The sequence below is a fragment of the Epithele typhae genome (genome assembly GCF_022376455.1).
Source record: "Epithele typhae strain CBS 203.58 chromosome Unknown BXZ73scaffold_2, whole genome shotgun sequence".
In the NCBI taxonomy this organism is placed as follows: domain Eukaryota; kingdom Fungi; phylum Basidiomycota; class Agaricomycetes; order Polyporales; family Epitheliaceae; genus Epithele; species Epithele typhae.
In genome coordinates this window covers 116,700-143,764 of record NW_025954193.1, presented here as the reverse complement: position 1 = coordinate 143,764, position 27,065 = coordinate 116,700, and the positions used below count along the sequence as shown (strand labels likewise).

The 27,065-nt window shown below is 56.1% G+C and overlaps 10 protein-coding genes across 10 annotated transcripts; 3 read left to right on the top strand and 7 right to left on the bottom strand.

The window, feature by feature from the left end:
• Positions 1 to 89: 89 nt before the first annotated feature.
• Positions 90 to 1,998, bottom strand: BXZ73DRAFT_86572 (serine incorporator/TMS membrane protein; the record flags this gene model as incomplete). The annotated part of the gene is made up of 9 exons (XM_048024252.1): positions 90 to 105; positions 161 to 313; positions 368 to 432; positions 486 to 591; positions 648 to 1,388; positions 1,436 to 1,539; positions 1,592 to 1,723; positions 1,791 to 1,852; positions 1,902 to 1,998. 9 exons carry the CDS (start codon positions 1,996 to 1,998, stop codon positions 90 to 92), a joined length of 1,476 nt encoding a protein of 491 aa, XP_047882967.1.
• A 661-nt stretch (positions 1,999 to 2,659) lies between these two features.
• BXZ73DRAFT_86571 (NAD(P)-binding protein) lies at positions 2,660 to 3,949 on the top strand (the record flags this gene model as incomplete). Its single annotated transcript, XM_048024251.1, has 5 exons — positions 2,660 to 2,699; positions 2,755 to 2,954; positions 3,010 to 3,105; positions 3,166 to 3,508; positions 3,573 to 3,949. 5 exons carry the CDS (start codon positions 2,660 to 2,662, stop codon positions 3,947 to 3,949), a joined length of 1,056 nt encoding a protein of 351 aa, XP_047882966.1.
• Positions 3,950 to 4,235: 286 nt separating this feature from the next.
• BXZ73DRAFT_95965 (uncharacterized protein) lies at positions 4,236 to 5,032 on the bottom strand (the record flags this gene model as incomplete). Its single annotated transcript, XM_048026951.1, has 5 exons — positions 4,236 to 4,626; positions 4,683 to 4,729; positions 4,779 to 4,827; positions 4,881 to 4,896; positions 4,954 to 5,032. The coding sequence occupies 5 exons, from the start codon at positions 5,030 to 5,032 to the stop codon at positions 4,236 to 4,238; spliced, it is 582 nt and encodes a 193-aa protein (XP_047882965.1).
• A 118-nt stretch (positions 5,033 to 5,150) lies between these two features.
• Positions 5,151 to 6,099, bottom strand: BXZ73DRAFT_95964 (uncharacterized protein; the record flags this gene model as incomplete). The annotated part of the gene is made up of 8 exons (XM_048026950.1): positions 5,151 to 5,160; positions 5,220 to 5,314; positions 5,380 to 5,474; positions 5,554 to 5,590; positions 5,665 to 5,670; positions 5,723 to 5,886; positions 5,951 to 5,985; positions 6,047 to 6,099. The coding sequence occupies 8 exons, from the start codon at positions 6,097 to 6,099 to the stop codon at positions 5,151 to 5,153; spliced, it is 495 nt and encodes a 164-aa protein (XP_047882964.1).
• A 1,216-nt stretch (positions 6,100 to 7,315) lies between these two features.
• BXZ73DRAFT_38142 (uncharacterized protein) lies at positions 7,316 to 9,039 on the bottom strand (the record flags this gene model as incomplete). Its single annotated transcript, XM_048018131.1, has 9 exons — positions 7,316 to 7,613; positions 7,670 to 7,698; positions 7,745 to 7,805; positions 8,197 to 8,279; positions 8,340 to 8,434; positions 8,487 to 8,606; positions 8,654 to 8,824; positions 8,888 to 8,922; positions 8,981 to 9,039. The coding sequence occupies 9 exons, from the start codon at positions 9,037 to 9,039 to the stop codon at positions 7,316 to 7,318; spliced, it is 951 nt and encodes a 316-aa protein (XP_047882963.1).
• Positions 9,040 to 10,437: 1,398 nt separating this feature from the next.
• On the bottom strand, positions 10,438 to 11,288 carry BXZ73DRAFT_95962 (endoglucanase V-like protein; the record flags this gene model as incomplete). Its single annotated transcript, XM_048026949.1, has 4 exons — positions 10,438 to 10,451; positions 10,513 to 10,703; positions 10,793 to 11,054; positions 11,135 to 11,288. 4 exons carry the CDS (start codon positions 11,286 to 11,288, stop codon positions 10,438 to 10,440), a joined length of 621 nt encoding a protein of 206 aa, XP_047882962.1.
• Positions 11,289 to 11,913: 625 nt separating this feature from the next.
• On the bottom strand, positions 11,914 to 13,719 carry BXZ73DRAFT_86570 (DRMBL-domain-containing protein; the record flags this gene model as incomplete). The annotated part of the gene is made up of 7 exons (XM_048024250.1): positions 11,914 to 12,250; positions 12,308 to 12,536; positions 12,588 to 12,622; positions 12,674 to 12,876; positions 12,925 to 13,136; positions 13,186 to 13,385; positions 13,436 to 13,719. 7 exons carry the CDS (start codon positions 13,717 to 13,719, stop codon positions 11,914 to 11,916), a joined length of 1,500 nt encoding a protein of 499 aa, XP_047882961.1.
• Positions 13,720 to 15,167: 1,448 nt separating this feature from the next.
• Positions 15,168 to 16,295, bottom strand: BXZ73DRAFT_86569 (40S ribosomal protein S4; the record flags this gene model as incomplete). The annotated part of the gene is made up of 5 exons (XM_048024249.1): positions 15,168 to 15,297; positions 15,347 to 15,746; positions 15,803 to 15,983; positions 16,045 to 16,122; positions 16,293 to 16,295. The coding sequence occupies 5 exons, from the start codon at positions 16,293 to 16,295 to the stop codon at positions 15,168 to 15,170; spliced, it is 792 nt and encodes a 263-aa protein (XP_047882960.1).
• A 247-nt stretch (positions 16,296 to 16,542) lies between these two features.
• On the top strand, positions 16,543 to 19,706 carry BXZ73DRAFT_86568 (TFP11-domain-containing protein; the record flags this gene model as incomplete). Its single annotated transcript, XM_048024248.1, has 6 exons — positions 16,543 to 17,763; positions 17,821 to 18,046; positions 18,095 to 18,285; positions 18,342 to 18,508; positions 18,558 to 18,939; positions 18,993 to 19,706. 6 exons carry the CDS (start codon positions 16,543 to 16,545, stop codon positions 19,704 to 19,706), a joined length of 2,901 nt encoding a protein of 966 aa, XP_047882959.1.
• Positions 19,707 to 19,990: 284 nt separating this feature from the next.
• On the top strand, positions 19,991 to 26,631 carry BXZ73DRAFT_38598 (uncharacterized protein; the record flags this gene model as incomplete). Its single annotated transcript, XM_048018226.1, has 18 exons — positions 19,991 to 20,250; positions 20,303 to 20,524; positions 20,596 to 21,373; positions 21,429 to 22,092; positions 22,148 to 22,611; positions 22,665 to 23,280; positions 23,329 to 23,493; positions 23,547 to 24,106; positions 24,158 to 24,227; positions 24,280 to 24,603; positions 24,655 to 24,898; positions 24,947 to 25,435; positions 25,490 to 25,634; positions 25,683 to 25,757; positions 25,809 to 25,913; positions 25,967 to 26,180; positions 26,233 to 26,382; positions 26,435 to 26,631. The coding sequence occupies 18 exons, from the start codon at positions 19,991 to 19,993 to the stop codon at positions 26,629 to 26,631; spliced, it is 5,742 nt and encodes a 1,913-aa protein (XP_047882958.1).
• Positions 26,632 to 27,065: the final 434 nt, after the last annotated feature.

The following is a 27,065-nucleotide window of genomic DNA, read 5'->3' as shown; positions in this document are numbered from 1 at the left end:
GTAATTCCACGCTTCTAATCAATCATACAATACGAGTATACGCGTCGTGCATAGATAGGCAGTGTCCAGGTAATATGTCGTAGGCAGGCTCAGTAGTCGCCAAACCTGCAGAACCACAAGATCAGATACGCATCAGGGAAGAAACAAAGTGGATGCTCGCCTGTCGGGCATGATCACCGGCGCGAGCAGGCTCCACATGTAGAGCACCATGCACACCCAGCTCGACACGATCCGCATCCACATGGCGACTTCGGAGCGGCCAATGTACACGTCGCTGTGACCGTCCGGGCTCGTTTCCGGCTTGACGACGTTCCTGAGGATGCCGTCAGTAATCCGACCTGAAGGGACGTTTGGCGTGCATGCGTACCAGTCCGTGAGCAGCATGGCGACATACATCGCGCCGATGGCGAAAATGAAGTGGAACCAAGTGTACTGAAAGGACGGGTTGGTTGGCGCATGGTCAAGACTTGGAGTGAGGCACGTACGTTGTACCGTGTCCCGGTTCGCTCATCATCGTGGGCCTCGCCAGTAGGCTCATCATCGTCCTCGTCTCCGTACAACTCTTCCTCCAGAGCAGACGCGGGGATGGCACTGAGCGACGCGAATTCATGAGCACGCAATTGAGGACCACAGATTGTCGTGCTCACCCAGCTTCAACAGCCGCAAGCAGCGCCTGGTACCGCGGCGTCTCCGTCCGACCCGGCTGCGCGTTCACGACCCCAAGCTCGGCGTGGTGCTCCCCGTCCGCGGGGAGCGCGATGGCGCCCCTCTTGTCCTTGCCGACGAGCGCGCGGCTCTGCGTCGCGGCGCGGCTGGTCGAGTACGCGATCGCGAGGAAGGTGAACGCGGCGCCGAGGAAGATCGTCGTGTTCTTCGTGCCCGTCGCGCCGTGGAGCGGGTTGCAGCTCGCGTGCGCGTGGTTGCCGACGGCGGACATGACGAGGTAGGTGCAGTACGCGGCGACCATGCCGCTCTGCGCGAGCCCCGAGCGCGGGTTCGCCTCCTGCACGGCCGGGTGCACGCAGAGGATGGTGATGAGCACGCAGAGCGCGAGGTTGAAGCCGATGAAGAAGCGGTTCAGGCCGCAGTCGGGGCCGGCGAAGAACGCGAAGAGGACGGCGGTGATGGTGATCGCGGCGATGTACATCCCGGCGGTAGAGCCGATGAGGATCCACTGCCACATGTTCGAGTTCGAGTTCTCCCAGTTCTCGAGGCAGGTCTCGGACCAGGTGTGCGCGAAGTCGACGAGGAGGACGAGGCCGAGGAGGATGAAGATTGTGGCGCCGATGAGAGCAACATAGTTGCCCCAGAACATGAAGAATGCGTTGGGAATGAAGAAGGAGACGACAAGGAGGACAAGCCAGAAGAGGGCCTTGGGACCCCACCAACTATGACCTGTTAGATGGGGACCGGGGATAGAAACGCAAGAGCTCACCCATTCTGAATAGCCGCACGCTTGTCTTTGGTGTCTCGCACACCGACAAGGGAGGAACCAAGGAAGAGATGGAAGAGGGAGAGGGCGAAACAGATGCGGTGAACCTGCAAGGGCGGAGTTCTAGGAACCGTGTAGACAAGACGGAGAAACACGCACCGCAAGGACACCGTAACACTTATCGTCCTCGCATTCCATCTTGAGATACCCATGGGTGATCTTCTCAATTTGTTCGATGATAAGTGGTGACTTCATGAGCCATGCGAGCATGGAGTTCAAGCAGAAGATCATCTACACCTCAGAAGTCAGTCGTGTGACCCTGCACGCCAGAAACAACATCTCAAAGGGCATGACTTACAGCAAATCCAACGCGCGTCGCGATAGAAGAGTTACAATTGCATGACTTGCAGAACATGGAAGCTGTAAACGTATAAGCAGCCAGCCATATGTCAGAAACAAGCCAACTTGCCTGCGGTAGACGTAAAGCAGAAGGCGAGGCCAGCCAGGCATGATGACCCAACCGTACCAAACACGCCGGCGAGAGGCAAAGAGAGCAGGAGGCCCATGGCGGGCAGAGTGTAGAGTAGGAGAGCGGTGTGCTTGCCTCCGCCGCAGCTCCGTCTCGAATGAGCGCATGCTTACGTCAGCACACTCCGGGGTCCTCGCACGCGTGAACTCGAATGTCTGCTATCTCCTACTACCATTTCGTTCCACACCACCTACCCAGGCTCCAGGCACTACTCCGGGTGTTCAAGTTTTTTATGTGATTGAATTCCAACCACTCGAGTGGAGTTATAACCCTCGGTAAGCCTCACCTTTCGTCTGCACTGCAACGTGTAGGCTGATTTGACACCCTCTAAGTTACTCATCCACTATGAACAGTAGAGCTGAGTCAGAATTGTCCCGGGCCATTTTATGACGTTAGCAAGCTTCCAGTGTGACTTCCGAACTTAGTCCTCTGCGACCCGGTACGAAAATGTCATTGGTCAATGGGAATCTCAAAGTAGGCGTCTCAAACTAGTGAGGAAGAGACTCAAAGGCACCTATGTAGTGGCATACTGTCTTCAGTCGAGAGATTGGATGTTCTCACACACTTGGTAATTATCTTAATCGCCGGTGCTTTCACCCTGACCGATTTCGGTATCGATTTCGGTATCGGTGACTCAGCAAACTTTGAATCCACATAAGGCCTGGACCAGTTAGGGGCAACCGGAAGCCCTCGAGAACATGACCACCAAGACCTCCATCTTCCTCACCGGCGCGACTGGTACGTGATTCTTGTATCTCTCTAGACCTTGATTGATAACAAACGGCTTTGACAGGGTATATCGGTGGAGCTGTGTTGACACGTCTCCTCACCCATCCCAGGGCCCCGAACTTTGATATCACGGCTTTGGTACGCAGCGAGACGAAAGGCAAAGTTTTGCAGGAGAAGTTCGGTGTAAGGCCGCTTGTTGGCAGTCTACAAGATGCTGATAAGATCACTGCCGCTTCCGAGAATGCCAACGTCGTCATTAATACGGTAAGCGGTCGAGTCCGTACTAATGCCCTCACCGATGGCTGACAGATATATCCAGGCGGACTGCGACGATCTTCCTTCCGCGGAAGCCATCTTGGCCGGAATGAAAGCACGTCACGACAAGACCGGCGAGGTGCCCGTCTTGATACACACTGTGCGTCTCTGCACCATGCAACATACTGGCCCGTTGTAGCTAACCGTTCCTCCTCGATAGTCTGGCACTGCCATGCTCATCGACGACGCCAGGGGTGCATACCGCAGCGAGACCATCTACGATGACATGAATCTAGAACAGGTCAAATCTATCCCCCCTTCGGCCCTCCACCGCCATGTAGACATCCCGATCGTCGACGCTGACGTTGCCGGATACGTCCGCGCGTACATCGTCGCGCCGAGCATGATCTATGGTGCTGCGAAGAACGCGCTCGTGGATGCCGGGGTCGCAAACCCGTTCAGCATCGCCGTTCCAGGCATGGTCCGCGTCGCCATCAAGCGCGGTCGCCCCATGGTGATCGGCGAGGGAAAGAGCGGCTGGCCCATCGTACACATTAACGACAGTGAGTCCCGTCGTATGAACGCATCCCTGGAGGCACGCAAATGCCGACGCCCTGATATCCACAGCTGCCGAATTCTACATTCAACTCTTCGACGCCATCTCCGCACGACCTGACACCGTCGGGCACGGCGAAGAGGGTCTTTACTTCCTCGAGAACGGAGAATCGCCGTGGTCCGCCGTGGCGCGGTCCATTGGGCGCGCGATGGTAGCCACCGGCGTCGTGTCCGGGCCCGAGCCGGAGCCAGAGTCGCTCACCACTTCGGAGCAGATGGCCGAGGTGTGTGGCAGTGAGTTTAGGGGCCGGATTCTCGGCTCCAACTGCCGATGCAAGGCGAGGCGGGCTCGGGCTCAAGTTGGGTGGAAGCCTAAGTTCGAGGTGGATGACTTCAATGCGAGCACCGAGGAAGATTTCCGGAAGGTATTCGAGGCGGAGAAGAAGTAGTTAGAGTGGCTTACGACGAGTGTTGCTTATTCAGAAGTTATCAATGATATGAAATCTGCAATGACGACCGCATGCCAGTTCCCCTGGACGTCCTGTTCAATAAGCACTACACCGATGACAGGGTCTCCTCACAACCGAGGTCTATCTCGCGAAGCTAAACTCTCCACACTTGGCGTGAGCCGAAGTACGCTCGTTCGGCCCACACACTTCGCGGACACCATGCAAACTTATAATACACGTCTATATATGCTACACAGCGCGTCGTCACGCTACTACACCCGCACAATCACACACCACTCCCCACAGCACACGCCCCGTGCCCCTCAACCTCCGCATACAACAACGGACGCGCCCACGACGCGTCCGACCGCGACGCGAGCGCGTCCGACGACTCCGCCACGGTGCCGCTGCCGCTGGCAAAGTTGCCGCTGCTGCTGCCGCCGCCGCCGCCGCCGCCGCCGCCGCCCTCCGACCTTACAGGCCCCATGCGCGAGTCCGCCCAGCCCTCGAACGCCTTGTCGGCGTCGAGCGTGTAGCGCGAGCTGAGCACGGGCCGGGTAGAGTTGAACGTCGTGAGCTCGGACTCGTCGGAGGCTCCGCCGCCTCCACCACAGCGCGGGGTGGTGCGCGTTGCTTGGAGGTCGATGAGGAAGCGGCAGATGAGCACGGGGCAGAAGCTGCGGGGCGCCGGGGTGAGCGGGCGTGGAGGGGTGGGGGGAGAGGAGAGACGTACGCCTCGGTGAAGATTGCGAAGTTGCTCGAGCCGCCCGTGCCGAACAGCTGAGAAAGGTCAGCGTCGTGTGGAGACAAGATGCGCACGAGTACCCACTTTGAGGACGCTCAAGATGATGTGGGTGGTGTGAAGAAGGAAGAGGATGCTACGACGGCGCATCAGTGGCGGTGGGTGGATACACGAAGGTATATATCGTACACAAAGTATATCGTCCCTGTATGCCGGAGGTTTTGTCAGACCCCGTTGTCACAGCGAAGGAGAATGTGCGTACCATCCAACAGGAGCACATCCGCAAGCCGCGAGCTCGCACTACTCCGTTCCACCCACCTATTGACGTGCCTCTTCTTCATTGTCGCCCATGTAATGATCAGCACGAGGAGATCGGAAAGCACAAGTCCGGTCCTCCCAATCAACACCACTGGTCGAGAAAGTTAGCGCGCGTGTCTCGACACCCAATTCAACAGGATTTTACACACATCTGCCGCAGCAGATGAAGTCAGCGAGACGCAACGTGCAATAACCGGTGGAAACGCGCACTTGACTGTCACCGAATGCGGGTACGAGATCTCAAAGTTCTGCTGGCACCCGTACAGCGGGTCGACAATCCCGTCTTGCTGAAACCTGAATAAATACTGCCGGCGCCGAATTGGTAAGCGGGCGGTTCGCCGCGACCCTGGAAGAACTCCGACCGACGTACGAGGTTCGTTCCCAGCGGCGCCAGGGATAGCACGAAGACCAGTGCGGTGAGCACCCAGGTCCGGGCGAGCGCGTGCGCGCGCATCGCGGAGAACACTGCACAGTCCCAGAGCGCGCATCAGCACGCAGATCGGGTGATGGTCGGATCCGTGGACCTGTGGTGGCTTCGACTCACCGCCCCAAGGCACGAATTGCAGGATATCCAGAGTGAACTGAGCGTTGTTGAGCCATGTGCAGCTGGAGAAGGTATGATGCTCGTTTCTTGAGGTGGGGCGAAACTGCGTACTTGCCTCTGTGGCAACGGTCATCAGTGATTGGGTCGTAACAAACCGCACCAAACTCACTTTGTTTGACATGTTCGGTGCCCACAGTGACAGCGTGAGGATTTTTTCAACAACGGCGAGGTACTTGATTGTGAAGAAGAGGTACGTCGCGGCCGATACGGGCGCGAGCCAGAAATGGGTGACTTCTTGTCCAAAGGTGATTAAGAAGTCATAGAACATGAACACTGGAAGACGGGGAATCGTCAGCCTGGAGCAACTCCAAGATTGAAAGCTCCCCCTAAGACGCACCGGTGGCAGCCAGAGTGGTGTAGTTGATGACGATGCTAGAGAAGACTAAAGTTGATGCCTTTTTCGGGTGAGATGGTGGATGAATGGAAGACGCACAAGTCACGGTACGCGGCAGTGAGAGCAGGGTCAAAGCCAGCGGGAGTCAACATTCAGAGGTGGAGGAAGACGTCCGCCTGTGGGGGACAGCCAGTCCGAGCTCGCTCGAGCTGCAGTGGGCGGACCGGTGGCGGTCGGAGGGTGCGCCGCGATTTGTATGTACGCCGAGTGAGCCGAGGGCGCGGAGATCTGGGAATAAGCACGCACCATGAACGCCGGTGGCCCGTTCGGTGACCGGGGCAATGAGTCGGGGTGGGGGGAAGACCGGGCGGAGGCCGGTGCAGAACGCAAGGCTAAAGTACTGCCAAGGGTGCCTTACATATAACGTGGCAGACGTAATGGCGACCAGAGCGCCATCGCGTTCGCGGGAGATAGCGCTTCGGCACTGGGCGTTTCTCCGAGTCTTGTATTTGAAACGGCAGAGCCCTCGTGAGTGCTTCAGTCGTGGGTGCGTGAGGCAAAGCTAGTTTGGGTCAGGGGCAAAGCCGCCACATAGGAGACGAAAAAAAACTCACGAGTCACGACTTCAGAGATAACGTACGGCGCCCTGCGTAGCTAACCAGTATGTACCCAGGCGCGGCGGAGGTCCATGGCTGGAGAGTACTGTCTTGTACAACGAGGGATGTGGAGCCTTGAGGGACCTCATGGCCACAATGGTAGCGCATAGTGACTGTTCTGTGCGCGACGCCATGGGCATTGTGATCACGAAGAAATGGGGCAGCGGAGGAGGATGCAATCGGAGACGCAAGTTGGCTTGGCGATCGTTGCTGCGGAGATTGAATATATCCGGGCGGGGCCGGGCGGACAAGCAGCACGAGAGCTTCCATGCCCAAAGCAATCATCAATTCCCTCTCCCACCGTTGGTGACTTGACTATCTGCTTGCGAGAGATGGCGGACAGTACCGGCCTCGATTGTATACACACAGCGGCCAGCGAACCTGCATCCAAGTCTATCAAAGTTCCCGCTACACCCGCCACCAACATCCGCAATCATTCGTTCTGTCTTGGTTCTGTCACTTCCCTCTCCTCCACACTCGTCGAGCTTCGACAGCGTCTGCGTCCTTCCTTCGCAACGGCGCCCGGCCTCTTCGTCACCCACGCCTTTGCAGGGTTGACGCAGCGCCCACACCGCCTGCGGGGAATCCACACGGCCGGCGCCTCCGCCCACTGAGTTACGAGGCCCAGCGTCGCGACTTGAATCCCCGGGCCCGAGAAACGCGGCGTCGGCTGCGTCTAAAGTTTGCTCCGCGTCCACGCGTTCTGCGAACGTCACGCACAGCCAGGAGCAGCCACAGCGCTTCGCCCACCCTGGGCCTCCGTGTCGTCCGAATTGTCGGAGAAGGTGCGAAGCTCCGTCGTTGAGTCCGTGTTCGCGGAGGACTCTGGAGAGAGTGGCAGGGGACCGTCGAGGGTCGATCCGAGGGTGCCCACCACCTGCGCGAAGTAGACGGAGCGGGTGTCGAGCGTGGGCTCATCTGGTGAGAGGTTCGAGCCGTGGATGCGCACGGCGCTCCGGGTCGTGGCTTGGAGATCGAGGAGGAAGTGAGATACCAAGACTGCAGTCAGTCTGATAAAAAGGGTATAGTCAGCCCAGCTCGGAGGATTGCCGGTCAGGATACATACGGTTCGGTGAAATATGTGATTTCACTGGTCTGCGAGAAACAGGCAGTCGGTCATTCAGGGGAAGGTTGAGTCCACGTTAGCGCTCACCGATGTGAGAGTGAAGGCAAGGTGCAGCACGTTCAGCACCAAGAGGATCCTGAACAACGGCATAACCTTGAGGATGATGTTGAGGCCGGAAGAACGAGTCTATGTAAATACTCACAAGAAATACCAAGAACCTGAATGAAATCGAGTGAGGGAGCGAAAGATACAGTGACAAAGAGCAATGCTCACCATCTCGCAGCAAAATGTCCACCAGAGGGGCATTGTTACGTCGAAATATGTTTGATATGTTTCGTCGAGGGATGTATATCCAGGTGACGGCAATGAGGAGCACGTCGGCGGCAATTAAACATGATCGAGAAATAATCGTCACTGGCACGCAACTGTCGTCAGCCGGGTGGATAACAAGGTCTGTAAGCTTTACACACATCTTCGGCGAGGAAGTTAGTTCACGACCCAATATACGTTCTGGGCGGAGAACTTACTTCATTGCATCTGCCGAGGAGAGGTCTTCGCCCATAACGCACGTTCCCGCATCGGGGTCGTTAACTCCGTATATCTTGACACTCTGCGGAAAGGCTCATGAAATTATTTCCATACCACCGTCAACCATTGACCAAGAACCTACGAAGTTTACGCCAAGAGGGACGAGGGACAGAAGGGCTATGGAGATGGACAATATCCAGATTTTACAGAGCGCGAAGGCACGAAGCCCGGAGAAAGCTGCATCCGTTTTCGTTTACTCTGGCAACTATAGTCATGTCAAAGCGCTCACCTGCCCAAGGTACGTATTGCAGATAGTCAACAGAAGAGAACAACTTCGCATGTAGGTCGCAGCTGAATATTGAGAGTGAATGGAGTGTGGAAGCCACTTGACATGTATCCACACGTACGTCTTGAACCATTCAGCAGGCGGTCATTGAAGGATAACTAGATCAAGACTCACTCGATCGGATACTCTAATCGGAAGAAACAGCGATAGATCGAAGAGATGGTTGATGAGCGAAATGTACTTGTTCGCGATGAAAAGCACTGTTGCTCCTGAGAACCGTTTCGTCCAGAACAAGTCTACCTCCCGACCGAAGGTAATCGTGTAGTCATAGATAATAAGAACTGTCGGCGGCGTGCCGGCGGTTCGTTGGTGAGCGTGTTCATCGGGAAATCCAGAACCCGCACCAATTCCTACGATCCCACAGTAGTTTGCGGTCGCCCTAACATTGCAAACCGATCAGCACGTAGAAACATCAGCATGTGTCGCGAGACCCTCACTCTGCCGCATACTCAGCGATGATGCTTGCTACTTCGTCAGCTGTGGCGTTGGTGGACATGTTCACGAATAGGCTGAGAGTGCTGACAATCCGCTCGTCGAAAGCAGCCCTTATATTCCCGTGAGGTGGAGCGATTCATGAATCTCAGTTGAACTTTGAGCCACGGAGCCGTGATCGGGGTGTAAGCTTCGCTGCAACTGCCTAACGGTGGTTTCGAAGAGGTGTTTCTCGACAGAAGATACTGCGGTAGTAGGTAGAGGAGTGGGCTCCCTCGACCACAAGGGAGGGCCACCGGAAGGCCTCTTATCAAACGCCGGAACAGCATCAGCCTCGCTTAACGCCACACAGGGAAGACGAAGCCGACCTTTCGTCGATCTCCGAGTGACCGTCACCAGTGACTCCTCCCTGCGGGGGTGGACGGCGCTGAGTGGAGGGAGCTCCCGCTGCGCGAACAACTTTCCATACGCGGCGAGTGGTCATGATAGATTGCCCGTTCTTCAGCCTTCCAACTAGTGGGAGTGCGGTGTGTTGAAGATGAGATGGAAGAGTAGGGCGGGGACAGGGCAGGGAAGCACCCCACAACGCTCCTAGAAGCCGGGAGAAAGAAAGAAGACTCAACTATCTCAAAACGGCCTTCTAATGCCGGTCTCTGCGCATTGAAGAGTGAAGAGAAGCACGGAAGTGGAGCAATTAAAATGAGTGACCATGCGGATCCCTGCGCACTACCTGAGGCGGCTGTACGCACTAGAAGGCATATGGCACGAAAAATCGAAGTCTGGGATTGGTGGTTGCTCACGGTACATGCTAGTGTCCAGGAGATATGGATGGAGATGTAGAACTCACCTCAACGTGACCGCACAGTTCTCGAAATGCGACAGCGACAGGTTGGTCGCCTACGTTTAGAATGTCCAGGTTGTGTCACCGCACAGAAGAACAAACAAAAGCGCCGGCGATGAACGTGAACGCGTGAACGCTTCATCCATCATTTTCCCACATCGTTCAGCTGCAGTGGCGTCTACTCCTTCGCTGCGCTCAGAAGACGATTAGATCAAGCGAATGGTCGAAGTCCTCGGTATAAGACCCCTGTTCACCGTGTCGTTGCGGTGGAAATGACCCTGGTCGTAAAGCGATTGGGCCACGGCAGCCACCATCTGGCTCGTTCGAAAGCTGCATGATCGGTCCAGCCGAGAGCTCGACGGCGAAGCTGTGATGGAAGACGTGAAGACCTGATGTGGGCGAGATGCCACGCAAGGTGAGATCGATGGATGTATACATGAGCTTCCTTCTTCATCCCTCTCAAACCTCGTCGTTGTATGCACGTGCAGTGACAGCCCGAGGTACTGCGACCAACGCATACTATTTTCCGACCTTTCTCCAACGCACATCCGCGCGCATGATATACACATATACAAAGGCAACTCAATCCGGCGCCGTCCACGTAAGTCCTCCACCCCGTGTTCAGGGCGCGGTGCCTCCGCGGGACATACGCGGGTCAGAAATCACCTCCACGGGACCAGAACATGCAAAACTCACCTTGGTTGCCGCAGCCGACCGCGGGCCAGAGCCCCGCCGACTCGCCTTTGATGCACGCGCCATTCCACAGCGGCGACCCATCAGAGCCAGACCACTGGCTGCACGAGACCTCCGTGAACTTCCCGGTGAGCGCCCCGTGGCCCGAAGGGAAGAACTTCGCGGACCCGCCCGTATCGTCGCAGATATCGAAGCTGCAAGCAAACCGTGTCAGCGCCTCGGGGACGGCGGAAATGACGACGGGAGCGGAAATGGGGATGCGATGACGGTGGGGAAGACGCACTGCACTGGCTCGTTGTGTTGGTTGTTCGGGTTGCTCCTCGACTGCCCGCACCACTCCTGGTTGCCCTGCACCGGACAGAGGTCCGTCACCTTTACGACGATCGACTGCCCGAACGGACCAGTGTAAGCGGGCGAGTATGGGTCGGAGGTCCCTGTGAGCGCGAAGCAGCGGCCGCACGCGTCACCGGGACCCAAGCCGGGTACACCGCCGAACGAGAGCTGCGAGATCGCAGCGGTGTAGCCCGAGGCGGCGATACCGCACGCTGGTGACAAGCAATGGTCAGTACATAACGATGCACGCATGGGATGGTAGGGCGGATGTGGAAGATGCACGAGAACGTACCAGGCTGCGAGCACCCGGAGTAGTGCGTGAACGACGCGGTGCCCGACGCGGGCTGGACGTACCCGCCCGTCGCGCGCTTGTCGGCTGTCACGAGGCCGCTCGCGAGGGTAGCGACTGCAGCGAGCTGGAAGAAAGCGAAGAGCGTGCGCGCCATTGCAGTTTGTGGTCGAGGCGAACGTTGAGGATCCGAGGGAGCGTTGTGGCTTACAAGGCTCTATATATGCCTGACTCCGCCAGCGGCACTTGTTTCAAGCCGAAGCTGGCGAGGCGGATGAATTTCGCCGAGCGGACGGGAGGCGCATCAATGTCGGGTGACTGTTATGAACAGTATGCGGCTCGTGCCCACTCATGCTGAGATGCAGGACGGGACATGAGACGTTTATAGATATGGAGAATCAGAAAAAGGACGCACAGAGTAATGGGAGTGCGAAAAGTCTGATTTGTACTTCAAAAGGGACGTTTCTAGGCGTCGGAAATCCTATCCATATGTTCGGTGTATGCGTAGCGAGATGATCGGTGTTGGCGGATGCCGACGTTGGACCTAATGGTAGTAGTAAGTATCTCCGATGGCCAGGGCAGCCTCATTTTAGCCTCGTTGCCAACTGCAGCGCCCGCTCCAGTCATGGACTAACAATATTCTCAATGAATATGCATAACATCGTGTGACTGATCATCACTCACCTCAACGGAGACTTCGTGGACGACTTCAAGTGTCACTTATTCACGTTTGACAACCCACATGCATGATAGAATCCAGGAGGTAATCATACCAGTCACGACTACCAATATTCGGGAGCCCTGTAGTGCACGACCTCAACCTTGCCCCGCTTCTTCCGCTCAGCATCCCAGCGCTCGATCCACTTTGCCATCTTGCCCCGCGACGACTCGCTCCCCACGTTCACCGTCGCGATCATGCGGCCCCAGTCAAGCGAGAGCGCGAAGCAGGTGAGCTCGAAAAACGAGCTGTGCTCCGAGTACGGCACCCCGTAGATTTGCAAAGTTGCACTTGAGTTGCGCTGGGGTTGCAGATTCACGTGCGTGAACGTGCGGCTCTGCGCACGTGCGAGCACCGTCGAGATCGCAGGGAGAGTGTCAGTGCCGGAGGGGGCGGAAAATCTACAGGAATGATCAGCACCCCACCGAGGCGAGCGAAGCGTGCTGACTGCGACGTACGTCCATCCCGTGGGCCGGAAGCCGATGACTTTGGTGTACACCCCCTTCCAGCGCTCCATGTACTGCTCGAGTCGGTCGGATGCTATGACGGCGAGAGGGACCAGGTGGACGCCGGCGCGCATCGGATCGGTTGTTAACATGCTTTCAAGGTCTGGGTCGGACTCGCAGCGCAGAATGGCGGCCTTGCGCGAATCACAGTAAATCTTCGTTTCCAGGGCCTTCGCTATGGCTATAAAAGACATGAATATTTATCCCGACTCGTCGTCGACGAAGGGCTCACCTTTGACGATCCGCTCCTTGCCGATGGAGTAGGTGCTGAAAACAAGTTAGCTGGCCAAGTCATAGTCTACGCATCTTTCCACTCACCCCACGACCACCAGAGTCCTCTGTGACAAATCCGTCTGCTTCTCCTTTCCTTTGTCTCCCTTGTCCATCCTCGTGAACCATCCCGTCATCGTCCGAGGTTTGCCATCATTGGTGGGTTGTACTTCTGCTCCCACACCTCTTACGAGGCGTGCTGACAACTCGGCACAGGCAGAGATGACCAAAGGCTGAGGTGGGAAGCAGTACTGTGAATAGGTCAATCTCAGCACCTCGCTGGACGGCAACCGACTCGCCTTTGGGTCGAGATAAGTGGTATCTAGGTAAACGTGGTCGATGTGCTTTCCTTTGACGGCTGGGTGCATGACATGTTGCGGACACGCTCGGAAATCACCGCAATGAAGGTATCGAAACACCTTGGGTGAACCGATGTACTGTGACTTGTATGCACTGTCCCCTGCATCCACAGTTTGCTTGCCTTCGAAAAGAAACAGACATGACCCCGGGCCTAGAGAGTACTGTGAGAACAGCGCAAGGAAGGACGAGAGAGCACACACAGTGGTTCGCTTCAATAAGCGTAACTTGAACGCCTCCGGTGTCTGGAATGATTGTCGTAGAGTTCATTGCCAAGGGGCGTATCCACTTCGGATCGACGCCGAGCATGTGGGTAATCAGGTTCGCAGTGCATTCGGAGCAGTATATGAGCCCGTTATCCCACTTCGCGGAGAGGTTGGTATAATGGTCGGAATGCGCATGTCTGGCATGACTAATGAGCAAAACACCTCTGCAAGCCGCGTGTTCACTTACGTCAGGAAGTATGCCTTGACGTTGGGAATGGCTCCGTATCGGAACGCGTCTACCGCGATGGGCATGCCCTGCATGATCTTGTAGAACGGTGTCTTCCGACGACCTCCGTTGGACTTCGTGGGGCGGAAGTTGCGATCTTCGGCGGTGGAGGCCTCTTTCCATGCCTCGTTCTCTTTGAAAGAGGTCATGAGCGTGGAGAAAATGTCGCCATCGGCGGACTTCTGCTTGGCGGAGTTCCTAGAGGAGGCGGAGGCGTCTTTGAGAGTGTTCTGCGGCGTGGGCATGGGAAACATGGGCTTCTTAATCGGAGTCGAAGACGACGGGACATCGGGTGAGTCGACATTATGGGAAGGGGGAGCATTCAGGCATTCTTCGACATGGATGTGCACCTCCTATGTCGCCGCATAAGCTAATGCGTGACGAAGAAGTCGAAACCACGCACCATGGGACTCATTCCTAGCAAACGTCTCTCGCAAATAGGGCATTTGTCCACGGGTGCGTCGTCAGGGAATGGTCCGTCCTCATCCAGAGTGAGGTCGATATCGACCGAAGGCCCGTCCCCCGTCTTGACCTGGGTTTCCTCGACCAACTCCATCTCGTCGTCGCCCATCGCCCAAACCCCATCCTCCTGTGTAAATTCGGTCTGTTCTAATATACTTGCGCTTGCGGTGACGGAGTTGGGGACAAGAAGACCATGCGAACAGCCGGCATATGATGAAGCTTGGGGTGCGGACTGTTCTTGCTTTGAAGGGGAACAAGAAGCAGTAGGCGCGGTGGGCATCAATAGCAAGGGCAGACCAAATGTACTCGCGATACTGCTGGCTTCCTCCGTTAAATTAGGACCTGCACCTGGGATGGTCTGTGAAGAGCACAGTGGCAAAGTAAGGAGACGCACTCAGATCCGTGAGCACTGGAGACTCTCTGGTGCCCGAGCCACTTGCGGAGAGGGCTCTCCTTGATGGCTGCAAGGCTTTGGGAGCAGGTCGCGCTGACGAAACTTTTACATTGTCGTCGTCGTCGTCGTCCGACGAGTCAATAACAATCACGTCGCCGGCTGTCTCGCGCCTGGGATGAGAGCGATTTCGTGTGGTATAACGCGGCTTCTTCGCGTTTATCGTGTTGCCTGTATTCTTTGCTTTCCCGAAGAAGTCGAGCAACGTTGATGACTGGGGTGTTTGTTTGCGTTTCTTCACGCTTGCCATTGATTTCACTGGAAATCGCACTAGTGTGACGAACAGCAGTATAGGCTCCGGATTAATGGATACGATTAAGCTACAGATGCTCGAGGAAGGGAGAGAGAGTTGTCGGGGATACAGGAAGGTGAAGTCCGAAGGGAAAGGATCGGCTAATCTCGCGCCACCTCCAGGCGCTCGGAGTCACGGTGAATGCGTACACCCTGTGGCGGTCCCGCGCTGCGACGTTATGTATGCACTCGCGCGGTGATCATACAAGTGAGAACATGCGCGTTCGTGGTCGGTGGCCACCTCTCATAAATCTCCTGGCCTGTGGCCCCTGAAGTGGAACCTGCGTTTGCGGGCCTTGCCGACAATGTATACGTTGCCAGTCCGTGGCGACAAGTCACGCGTCCTGGAGCGATGAATAGACCTTTTGATACAAGTGCCATGCATGCAAAGTTTTTGGTGGCGTACTAGTGGCATACAGTCGAGTGCATAGGCATGCAAGGATAGGTGATGAGCGTAAACATAGCAGGGATACGATACAAGCCCAACGTCTATTGCTCGGCGGCACGCTGTCTCCTCCGGACATCGCGCTCCTCCGCAATAGTGAGCTTGATACCCTTGCCCTTGGGCAGGGAAACCCACGCCTTGATGCCCTCCCCGATGACAAAGATGTTGGAAATCCTAATCAAAGATGAGCAACAGACTAGGAGGACAGGGATATCATACTCGCCGCGTAGCGAAAGTGCGCTCCATGGAATCTTTGACATGAACGATGTCGAAGCCACCGACGTGCTTCTCACGGTGTGTGATGACACCACAGCGTCCCCTGTTGCGGCCACCGGTGATGAACGCAAGGTTGCCAGTGTCGAACTTGACAAAGTCGGTGATCTTGCCCTGCTCGAGGTCGAAACGGACGGTGTCGTTGACCTTGATCAGAGGGTCGGGGTAGCGAATGGTGCGGCCGTCGTGGGTGACAATATGGGGGACACCCTTGTTTCCAATTGCGACCTTGCGCACTTTGAGGAGCTTGTAAGTTGCCTCCTCGGGGGTGATGCGGTGGATGGTGAAACGACCCTTGACGTCGTAGAGGAGACGGAAGTGCTCGCCAGACTTCTCAATCGAAATGACATCTGCAGACGCTATGGTGAGAAAATTCCTAGCTCAGCTGAAAGGGGAAAAGACTGACCCATGAAGCCCGCCGGGTAAGTGGGGTCGGTCCGGACCTTGTTGTCGACCTTGATCAGGCGCTGCATGACAATCGACAACACCTCCTTGCCAGTCAAAGCATACTTGAGGCGGTTACGAAGGAAGATGGTGAGAGGAAGGGATTCGCGGAGCTTGTGGGGACCAGGAGAAGGGCGAGGGGCCTACATGTCCCGTAAACACCGTAAGGAAACAGGGACAAGGCCACCGAGGATAGGAACGCACGTAGGTGCCGCTGAGCTTGTCCAGCATCCATGAGGACGGCGCGGCGAGACGCTTCAAATGCTTTTTGGGTCCACGGGCCTAAGTGGAAGGGGTCTTGAATCAGCCAGGAGAAGGACAACGGTAGGATCGCGAAGTCCCATGCCATCCAGAAGCTATCGGCTCCATCCATCCATCGACACCACCCAGACCAACCATTCCTTCACGCCATTTGCACAGGCAGCCAATGCAACGAGCAAGGTGACACTCACCATGTTGGATGTCTTGCGGTCTTGACGTTGGCGGCGGCGTTGGCCTCGTTTGCTACAGCGAGCGTTGCAAAACTTGGATAGCGTTCAGGGCCTCGGTCATCGCCGAAATGCCATCAGTCGGAGTGCCAACAGAATCAGCGCCTATTCGCTGAACCACGTGACAAGTGGTGGCAGGCGAGTCGAGTTGTCGGACAGTAGCGAAGACACTCCGACCACTCACATATTCTCTGCTTCCACATACCCCGAAACAATGGCGAGGCGAAAGCGTGAGTTTCTTGACGATGACGAATCGGACTCGTCTCCGTCTTCTGATAATGACGAACTCGAATACAACGACAATGACCCCGACGCGCGCGCCGAACGTCAGCTCTTCGAGAATCCCTACAAGCGGAAACGTACCAAGAGTAACGCAAAGGAAGATGCCATTTACGGTGTCTTTGGTAGCGACGATGACGAAGAAGATCCTGCGATTGCCAAACGGAAGGCCAAGACTCGGGCGAAAGCTCCTGCTTTCGTCTCTTCCAATACGATAGTCACGCTCGGCGAGGATGTCGACATGGAAGAGGCTCGTGACTCTTCTGAAGACGCACAAATGGATGAAGACTCTGACGAGCAAGACTCCGATGTGAGACACTCAAAATCGCCGTCTCCTGCCGTTGTTGAAGAGGAGGAGCAGAAACCACGGTTTGGAAGACTTGGACTCGGAGCAGGGAAGGGCGGGATTGGGTCCTCGAAATCGACTTCGACTCCGTCTTTCTCCAAGGCTGGTATAGGAAGTGCCTCACTATCTTCTGCATTCACCAAGGGCACCTCTGATGGCTCTGTTCCGGTCTTCGCGAGAGGCGGAATTGGGTCGCAGCGCCCCACGGACTCCTCCACTTCCACTCCGGCGCTCGCTTCTTCCTCCGCGTCTCCGTCACCTGCACCAGTCGCGTTAGAAGACTTCCCAACCGCTTTTGGTGCAGATCGCACGCGACGTTCTTTCCTTCCTAAGGCCGGCAGCAACTCGGGAACATCTCGCTCCACAACTCCTCTCAATGCGAATGAGCGCGCTCACTTCAGCAAGATTTCAGGCGGATTCGGTTCCCGTATGTTGCAGAAGATGGGTTGGGAGATGGGTCAAGGCCTGGGTACGGAGGGACAAGGGATTGTGACTCCTGTGGAAAGCAAGCCACGTCCGAAAGGTATGGGTCTCGCCTTCAAGGGCTTTCAGGAGAAGACCGAACAGTCCAAGGCCGAGGCGCGGCGGCGCGGCGAAATTGTCAGTGACGACGATGAGCAGTCGAAAACTACAGCTCGCAAGGCCCGCAAGGCCGCGAAAGCCCAAGAGGCCCGCACAGAGGCCTGGAAGAAGCCCAAGAAGGTTAAAACGCGCGTCGAACACAAGACGTACGAGCAAATTCTTGCTGAAGCCGGGCCCGACACGCCCCAAGCCGGTGTAGGGCCTATAATCGACGCTACCGGTGCAACGGTACGTGGATTCGACGCACTTCTCAGTTGGCGGCAGGCTGACTAGACCGTTTCGCAGTTGAGAGAGGTGTCCTCGCTTGCCGACGTCTCGATTGCCTCATGGACGCCCAGCACGGATCCCACGCGCCTACCTGAGATCAGACACAATCTTCGACTCATCTCTGAGTCTTGCCGTACCGATCTCGGCGGTTTGGTCAAGGAGGCCCGTGCACTTGAAGAGCGAAAGAGGTGGATTCACACAGAGGACGCTCGTTTGCGGAAACAGGTAGACGATGAAGCCGAACGCGAGTACAACCTCCATCCCTTTGTAACGCATACTCACTTCTCCACAGTGATCGCGCGTATGCAACAGATGAATATCGTCGTGGGCGAGATCAACGAACAGGCCAGGCTAGCAGCGTCGGTGTACGAAGCGTCGCTGGAGCCTTTCGTCAGTGGGTTCGACAAGCTGCTTGGTCAACATGCTCGGGAGTTTGATCGTTATCGCATGGATGAGGTGGTTGTCGCGGCTATCGCCCCTGTGGTGAGTTGTCTTTCGCTTCTGCTTTCACGCGGCCCGTAAGCTGACCCCGCGGGCAGATTCGAAGGATGCTCAATCAATGGAAGCCGCTTGAAGAGCCAACTGCATTCACTTCCAACTTCCGGCTGTGGAGACGTGCCCTTAAGATGGGCGGGCTCAATGAGGCCGCTCCAAATCAAGTGCAGGTGTACGGCAATAGTACAATTGTGTCCACACCCGGCATGGAGTACGTGTGCTCATCAGATTGGGACATGATGGTTCTGATCACTTTGCAGGGAAAAGCCAATGACACCATATGAGAGTCTCTTGTGGAATACGTGGCTGCCTCGAATACGATCCGCCTTGAACAACGACTGGTCCCCGGAAGATCCTCAGCCCGCCGTGCGTTTGTACGAGGCATGGTCGACGTTCATGCCTCCGTTTGTCCGGGACAACTTCTTCGATCAGCTGGTACTCCCCAAAGTCCAGAAAGCGGTCGCCGACTGGCATCCTCGCAAAAGCCATGTGCCTTTGCAAACATTGGTATTCCCCTGGCTTCCGCACGTCGGTCTTCGCCTCGAGGAAGTGCTCGGCGACGCACGGCGAAAGATCAAGAGCTTGCTTCGGTCATGGAACACCGGAGACGCCATCCCGCATGACTTGGGCGTGTGGAAGGATGTGAGTGCGCTTGGGCGATTGGTGTTGAGTAGGGTCTAATGCTGTCATTATAGGTCTTCGACGTGGGCGAGTGGGACTCGATGCTGCTCAAGTACGTTGTGCCCAAGCTCGGCGCACGGCTCCGGGAAGACTTCCGAGTCAATCCACGTCAGCAAGACATGCAACCAATCCTCGACGTGCTTGCCTGGGACGGGCTCTTCAGACCAACCATACTCGCACAGATCCTCGAAAAAGAGTTCTTCCCCAAGTTCCTCGACGCGCTCTACATTTGGCTCATCCAGCCGACCGTGGATCTCAACGAGGTCGGCGAGTGGTACAAGCATTGGAAGGAGAAAACGTTCTCGGAGACCGTACGAGCGACACCAACAGTCACCCGGGGCTTCACACGCGCTCTGCAGCTTGTGAACAAGGCGCTGGAACTCGGGCCCGATGCCCCGACCCGACTCCCTCGCCCCGATCATACGGTACCTCTCGGCACCGCTGTTCCGTCCACCCAAGCAAAGACCAAATCGCGTCCTGCGCGCGTCCAAGAGATCACCTTCAGGTCAATCGTGGAAGACTATGCATCAACCCACAACCTGCTCTTCATTCCCACCGGCAAGGCGCACGAGAAATCCCGAATGCCACTTTATCGCGTCTCCCCGGGCGCCGACGGGAAGGGAGGCGTCTTAGTTTACGTCCAGGACGACGCAGTTTGGGCTCTAGATGGTAGCGGAGAGTACAGGGCGATCACATTAGAGGACATGGTACTCAGGGCGACCAAATAGGCCCCCTGTCTCGGGGACGCGACGGAAGAGACGGTCTAGATGGACTAATGTAATATTCGCGATTGTACGTGTTGAGAGCCTAAAGGGGCCCCAATAAGGGGCGTAATAAGCACTGCAACGAGGAGTCAACGCTGAGTAAGACATATTGAAGCGGAGCTCAAACCTGTATAGAGTGCGGAAAAGGACGTGTGGCGAGGATGGTACCCTACGCTATTGACCACTTCCTGTCTCTCTTCATTCGATAGCCTACCGAAAGGGGATCGATGGCTCGCTGCATGCACTAAATGGACTCTACCCAGCCTCAAGCAGCGACTAGTAGCAGCAGTCCCATCTCCGCGCACCCCGAAGAGCCATCTCAACCCGAATCCTCCGAGCCCAAGGTCCTGCGCACGAGCGCAAGAGTCAAGGCCGCGAAACAGAAGGAGAGACAGAACCAACGCCCCCAACCCGATTCTTCTGCAGTCTCTATCCCCACCCCGACGAAGCGTTCCCGTGACAAAGGCAAGGGGCGAGAGGTACCTGACGAAGCTAGAGGGACCAAACGGTGCGTGCGTGCCATCTCGGATGCATACTGGTACTCACTGGCATGACTGCAGTACCCGCCGCTCCACCCTTCCTGCCACCTCCGCCCTCACCATCAACGAACCTCCAAAGGACACCAAAGGCAAGAAGCGCGCCGCTCCAGAAGACCACTCCGAAGACGAGAACCCTGTTGCGACATCCTCTGCTTCTAAGAAACTACGTCGCGCTACCAGTGCTTACTCCCTCAGACCACGAACGGACTCGCAGACTGCATCTGATATGACCAGGAAGACTCGGTATGTGATGAGCGCATATAGCCCTCTGCATGGCATCCTAACCCCAATGTGCCACTTTCCTCACCCCTCAGCGCATCGTCAGGCAAGGGCAAAGTCGTCACGAAGAGCAAGAACGCGATGACGGCTGCAAGCTCATCTCGCGTTGGAGACGAGGATGTGGAGATGGTCGATGCGGAGTGTGTCCAAGCCGAAGGCGAGCTCCGCGGAGAAGGGCATGAAGAGGAGGACGAGGACCACGACGAGGACGTTCATGAAGGGGGCGGAGGGGATGATGAAGACGATGACGACGAGGCTGACCGCGATCTGGCAGCCACGCTCGGTGGACTCACTGGCGAGGCGTCTGCAATGTCCATCTTCGGCGACTATCGACAGTTCGGCTCCTACATGATGGGTATCTCTGGCCGACTCAAAACCATGCTCAACAACATCAAGCCTACAGCGGACCCCACTACGCGTCTCCTCACCCTCCAGGAACTCAGCGAGCTGTTGAGTATCAGTACTGAGGACACTCTGGCCGGTTCCTTCCAAGTTGAAGCTTTCATTCGTGAACTCGTCAGAATCCTGGGTGGTACCGGGAACACCGATGAGGACGAAGGCGACGACGAAGAGGCAGGGGAACAGGATGAGGATGCAGCGCTTGCCGCGGCGTTGGCGATGAGCGCGGGTGGAGGAGCATACCAAGGCGATGAAAATCTGGAGGCACAAGTTCTGGCCTGCAGGTGTCTCGCGAACTTGATGGAAGCCCTCCCCGGTGTTGCCCACACTGTCGTGTACCACGGCGCGATTCCTGTCCTCTGCAGCAAGTTGATCGAGATTTCCTATATCGACTTGGCAGAGCAGACCCTGAGTGTATGTTTTCTGCATTCACTCCGTACTGCATCTCTTATGCTCATTTGTATCTTAGACTTTGGAGAAGATCTCGGAAGAGTTTCCCAGCTCCATCGTGCGAGAGGGTGGCCTTGCCGCTCTGTTGAACTACCTTGACTTCTTCTCTATCGCTGTGCAAAGGACGGCTCTTCAAGCTGCGTCCAATTGTTGCCGGAATGTCTCTGTCGAGCATTTCCCGATGATTCGTGGCGTCTGGCCCATCATTCGCAGCTGCCTTGGCTACTCGGACCAACGACTAGTCGAGTTCGCCTGCCTATGCGTCATCCGTATCATCGACTCGTACTATCGCTCATCCCCCGAGAATCTCGAGCAACTTGTCGACCGGGACCTTATCCAGGCGATCAACATGCTTCTCTTGCCTGCAGGCGGCTCTCCTCTCATCGCCCCCAGCACCTTTACCCTCCTCCTTCGCGCCCTCGCCACGTCTGCTCGTGTGAGCTCCAAGATCACCATCGTGCTGCTCGAGGCAGGCATTGTCGACACTCTTTATCAAATCCTCACAGGGGTCTTGCCTCCGCAGTCTGACGGTCTCAACGAACAGGGCGACGCTGCTGGTGGACAAGGTTTGGGCGGCGGCCTCGCTGACATGACTGTCATGGAGAATCTCGCTCATCGTCCGAAGGATCAAATTGAAGAAGCGCTCAGTTTAGTCTCCGAATTGATGCCCCCACTCCCCAAAGGTAAGCATTGGGAAGGGTGGATCTCGACCTGCGCATGCTAATTTGAGCCGTGTAGACGGGGTATTCGATCATAAGGCGTATACTGAGAAAGCTTTCAACAAGATGACGAAGGCGAAAGCAAAAGCCGATCGAGCTGCCGCGCGCCAAGCTGCATCAAGTCAGGTAGCGACCTCTAGCACTGTGCCGCAGGGAGCTAGCACCGCAGAGCCATCGTCCACGACGCCTGCCGATGAGAATCAAGGACAGCCCTCCGCCGATGCTATGCTCGTTGACCCTCAGTCGGCTCAGGACGCCGAAGACTCTTTGTCCCAACTTCCCAAGGAGTCGGTAACGATGGACCGCACGGACATGTTGCGTTCAAAGCCAGAGGCAGTGGGACGCTTCCTGCACCTCATGGTCCCCATCCTCGTCGACGTCTACGCTGCAAGTGTGATTGCGCCTGTTCGGATCAAGACCTTGACCGGGCTACTCAAAGCAGTCAGCTTCTTGGATGGTGATGAGCTCAAGCGCGTCTTCACTGTATGTTACTCTTCCCTCCGATGCCGACTTTGATCGCTAACATTGGCATGTAGTTTGTCCCTGTTGCGAGCTTCGCATCGTCTATCCTCTCCTCTAAGGATCATCCGACTTTGGTGATTGGCGCTTTGCAACTAGTGGAGCTACTACTCGCCAGAGTACCGGCTGAGTACAAGCCGGTATTCCGTCGGGAAGGCGTTTTCCATGAGATCGAGACCCTTGCGAGTCGTGCTGTCACATCGACCAAGTCCAAGGACAAAGACAAGATCGCTGAAAAGGACATCTCCGAAGCCCCCTCTCCCGCCGACTCTGGTGTCACATCGTCCGTTGCTGTCCCCATCTCCGTCATCACCTCCATCCCCGGCCACAAGAAACTTTCGTCTCTGTCAATCGAACCCGACGACGCCATTACGCTTAGAGCTCGCGTCATCCGCTTCAAATATCTTGCCGTTGATGACTCTGCGGGTTCTGAGGATGTCTTCGCGATGCTTCGTCGACTGGTTGAACGGATTACCGACCCTGTCGCATCGGAGAAGGATCTTAGTGCGGCTCTGGGTGAGCTCGCGGCACTCTTCGGCTCTCAAAGCAGCTCTGTGTCAAGCTTCGAGCTCTTGCAAAGCGGCGTCATTGATGGCCTGTTGCAATTTTTCTCCGAGTCCGAGGAACGCACAAGTGAGTGCATTGTTTCGTGCTCACCGTCTACTTCTAATGTCGATTCAGTCCCCTTGCCGCGTCGTCAGGAGCTTTTCTTTAGCAATTTCACCACGAGGAAGCCCAAGGGCTCCAGTAGCCAGACGGCGTTCGCAGTCTTCGTGAAGAAACTTCAAGAGAGCCTTACGCGTATGGAATCGTTCGAAGTGATCAGCGTTGCTCAGAATGCGGATGGTTGGTTGTTCGTTTATCTATAAAATATGCTTGATCTGAACACATCATCACAGACTCGAAGCGTAGCTCTCCCTCCCTTCTCGCTCGTCAGCTCCGCCTTCGCCTCATGGCGGCAGAAGATACCGACACCCCTCGGAACTTCAGTAACGTCATCGTGTCCATCCACGCGATTGCTACATTCCAAGCTCTCCACGACTACCTACGTCCTCGCGTATCTGGCGTCAGCCCTGGCGCCCGGCTTTCGGGAATGTTGGCCGCCCTGGCCGCGTCCGGTCTCACACCACCATCTTCGCGCTTCGGCTTCCCTGATATTGCGGGTGCCAATGCCGAGAGTAGCGCGGCTGCGTCGTCATCTGCAGGTGGCGGTAGCGTCAGTCGACGAAGAAGTCTCCGTTTAAGCGCCAAGAAAGCGTCAGCTTCGGCAGGCGAGGCGGGGTCTCCACCTGCCTCTGCCAGCGGCGCCGGTGGTTTGGGCGAGGCGTCAGTGACTGCTCCTTCTGATGTCGCTGAAGGGGACTCGGTGGCGTCTGCTGCTGAGCCGGCACCTAGCGAGACGGTCGTCAATGACGACGAATTCACAGCAGACTTCACAGACGAGGAAGTAGACGCAGAAGTACGTCACATGCTTTCGCGTGAGGACAGTGCCTCCAACTTGCGGTCACAGATCATCGAAGATGTGGACGACGAGGAGAATGCGGCGGTTGACAGGACCATCAACGTCTCAGTGGGAGAAGGTACGCTACTTCTTATAGCGCTTGGTAGTCACACTAACCGAGCCCATTGTAGACTCCAAGGTCGAGGCACAGACTCCGGACGGCACACATGTTCCTACTCCCAAGGCACCAACGTCTTCCTCTACGACTCCCCGCACCTCTACACCAAAGACGTCTTACGCTGCCGCGCTCAAGTCAAAGCCAACCGATTGGCACCTGGAGTTTTTCATGGACGATCACCAACTGCCTCTGGACCTCACCGTCTATGGCGCGATCCACCAACATGAGCTCCGGAAACACCGCGCCTCGGGATCGCCGTTTGTGCCCGCTATGATATGGCAAGGGGTTTACAGCATAAAGTTCAAGAAGGTACCGGGTCCCCTTCCCGATAGCGAAGGTGAGCTACGCCTGATCGATCCGTGATATTTTCTTCTGAATATAGAATCAGGTCGTGGTGACGAAATCGCTGGACGAAGTCGTTCCCCAGCTCCATCGCTGTCATCTCTGCCCGAGGACGCTCCCCATGCGAAGATTCTCCGCGTGTTGCGCGTGTTGCACAAGCTGAATGCTCAGGAAAGCGAAAGAGCAACACCTATGACGGCCAAACGCGTTCTTGCTGAATCTGCTTTCGTCAACAACAAGCTCTCGGCGAAGCTCACTCGTCAGCTCGAAGAACCCATGATTGTTGCTAGGTATGTGCTGTGTATCGCTCAAGCTGGTCTTCACTAACGTCTTCCCAGCTCCTGTCTGCCTGATTGGGCTCTTGATCTCCCGCAGCACTTCCCCTTCCTCTTCCCCTTCGCCACTCGCTATAACTTCCTCCAGTCAACATCGTTCGGTTATGCGCGCCTCATCCTCAAGTGGCAGAGTCAGCAGCAGACCCGTGGTCAGGACAGCTCGCGGCGCGACGATGGCGTTGGATTGCTTGGGCGGCTACAGCGACAGAAGGTCCGGGTTATGCGGAAGCACCTGCTTGAGTCCGCCGTCAAGGTCTTCGAACTGTACGGCTCTTCTTCATCAGTCCTGGAGGTAGAGTACTTCGAGGAGGTCGGCACCGGCCTCGGGCCCACTCTGGAGTTCTACTCTCTGGTGTCGCGCGAGTTCGCGAGGCGAGATTTGAAGATATGGCGCGATGCAGACCCGACAATGCCCGGCGCTCATGTCCACCATCCCCTCGGCCTGTTCCCGGCGCCCATCAGCCCCGAGGATATCGTCGAGCAGGGCATACAGTACGTCGACATCCCGCCGCGCCTCGGAGTACACCTATCTAACAAATGCCACAGGAAGCGCACACATATCCTCCAGGTTATTGGTCGCTTCGTAGCCAAAGCGATGCTCGATTCGAGAATAATCGATCTGTCGTTCAACAAGATCTTCTTGAAGCTCGTCTTGGGTGAGGAGGTCCCGCGCACAATCGATTCCCTTCGTGTAAGTGTGATGCAACGTTGTGTTTTGCCGAAGCTGACACATCCATAGCGCGTGGACCCTGAATTAGCTGCTTCATTGACGAAGATCCAGAACATTGCTGCAACAAACAGTCAGAACGAGAAGGTAAGAACGTCTTTTTAGACATTTATTAGTACATCACTCACATGCTTTCAGCTGCGTCGCAAGCTTGCTGCCCTCGAAGATCTAGAGGTCGAGACCGTCAGCATCGACGACCTCGGACTTGACTTCACCGTTCCTGGATACGACATCGAGCTCAAGGTTCGTGGTTTGACCCCGTTATTGTGGCACTCATATCTGAGCACTGTTTGCAGCCTGGTGGTCGGGATATTGCGGTCACTGCCGAAAACGTCGAGGAATACATTCAAGAGGTTATCGACGTCATCATTGGCAAGGGCGCCGAAGCCCAGGCTCAGGCGTTCCGGGAAGGCTTCTCCAAGGTCTTCCCCATCTCGGATCTTCAAGCATTCACTTGCGACGAGCTGGCGATGCTGTTCGGGAATGCGGACGAAGACTGGAGTATCGAGAGTGGGTTCAATCCTCTGTTACGCCTTGGTTCCTTTGCTGACATTTTTGGAAGCTCTGAGCGAGACTCTGAAGGCCGATCACGGTTTCAATGTAGAAAGTCGCGCGATTCGGGATCTCATCGAGATCATGTCCGAGTACGATGCCACGTCTCGTCGAAGCTACTTGCAGTTCATTACTGGAAGCCCCAAGCTTCCCATTGGAGGTTTGTGCTACATAGCCATGTGCAGGTGGATTTTTTTCTGACGAGAATCCAGGCTTCAAAGGGCTGAACCCGCCGCTCACCGTAGTCCGCAAGCCGCACGAGGCGCCGTTGACTGCCAACGACTACTTGCCGAGCGTAATGACTTGCGTCAACTACCTCAAGCTCCCTGAGTACTCGTCGAAGCAGGTTATGACAGAGAAGTTGGCGACGGCGATGCGGGAAGGTGTAGGAAGTTTCCATCTGTCGTGAAGGAAGGATCGAATGTCGTGCTTTGCAGGCCTCGTCTTACACACTGTAGTATCATCTCCCCCATCATTTGTGCTATTATCGTCATGTCGCGTTCTGTAGACTGCATCTCTCCCTCTCTCGTTTAATCCAAGGACACTAATCTTGCTTCCCTCGATCTCCTCGTTATCCAATCCTCCCACATGCCGCCACAAGGAAGGCAGCCTGTAGCGTACGGATTGCTGGGACAGAGTAACACTTACGTAGCAAATTCGAAGTTGGACTCGAACACTACTACTAGGTTGCGGTCTTATCGAGTGTGCAATAGCGCGACAGAGGGGATTGAACTCGGGACCGTCCTCCAGGTACTTAGATCGGCTGTCGATTGGTCCAGTCATAAGTTTTTGAAGAGTAGCATGCCTTGAGCCCTTGAGCGCTACAGCGTTAGGGCGCTTAAG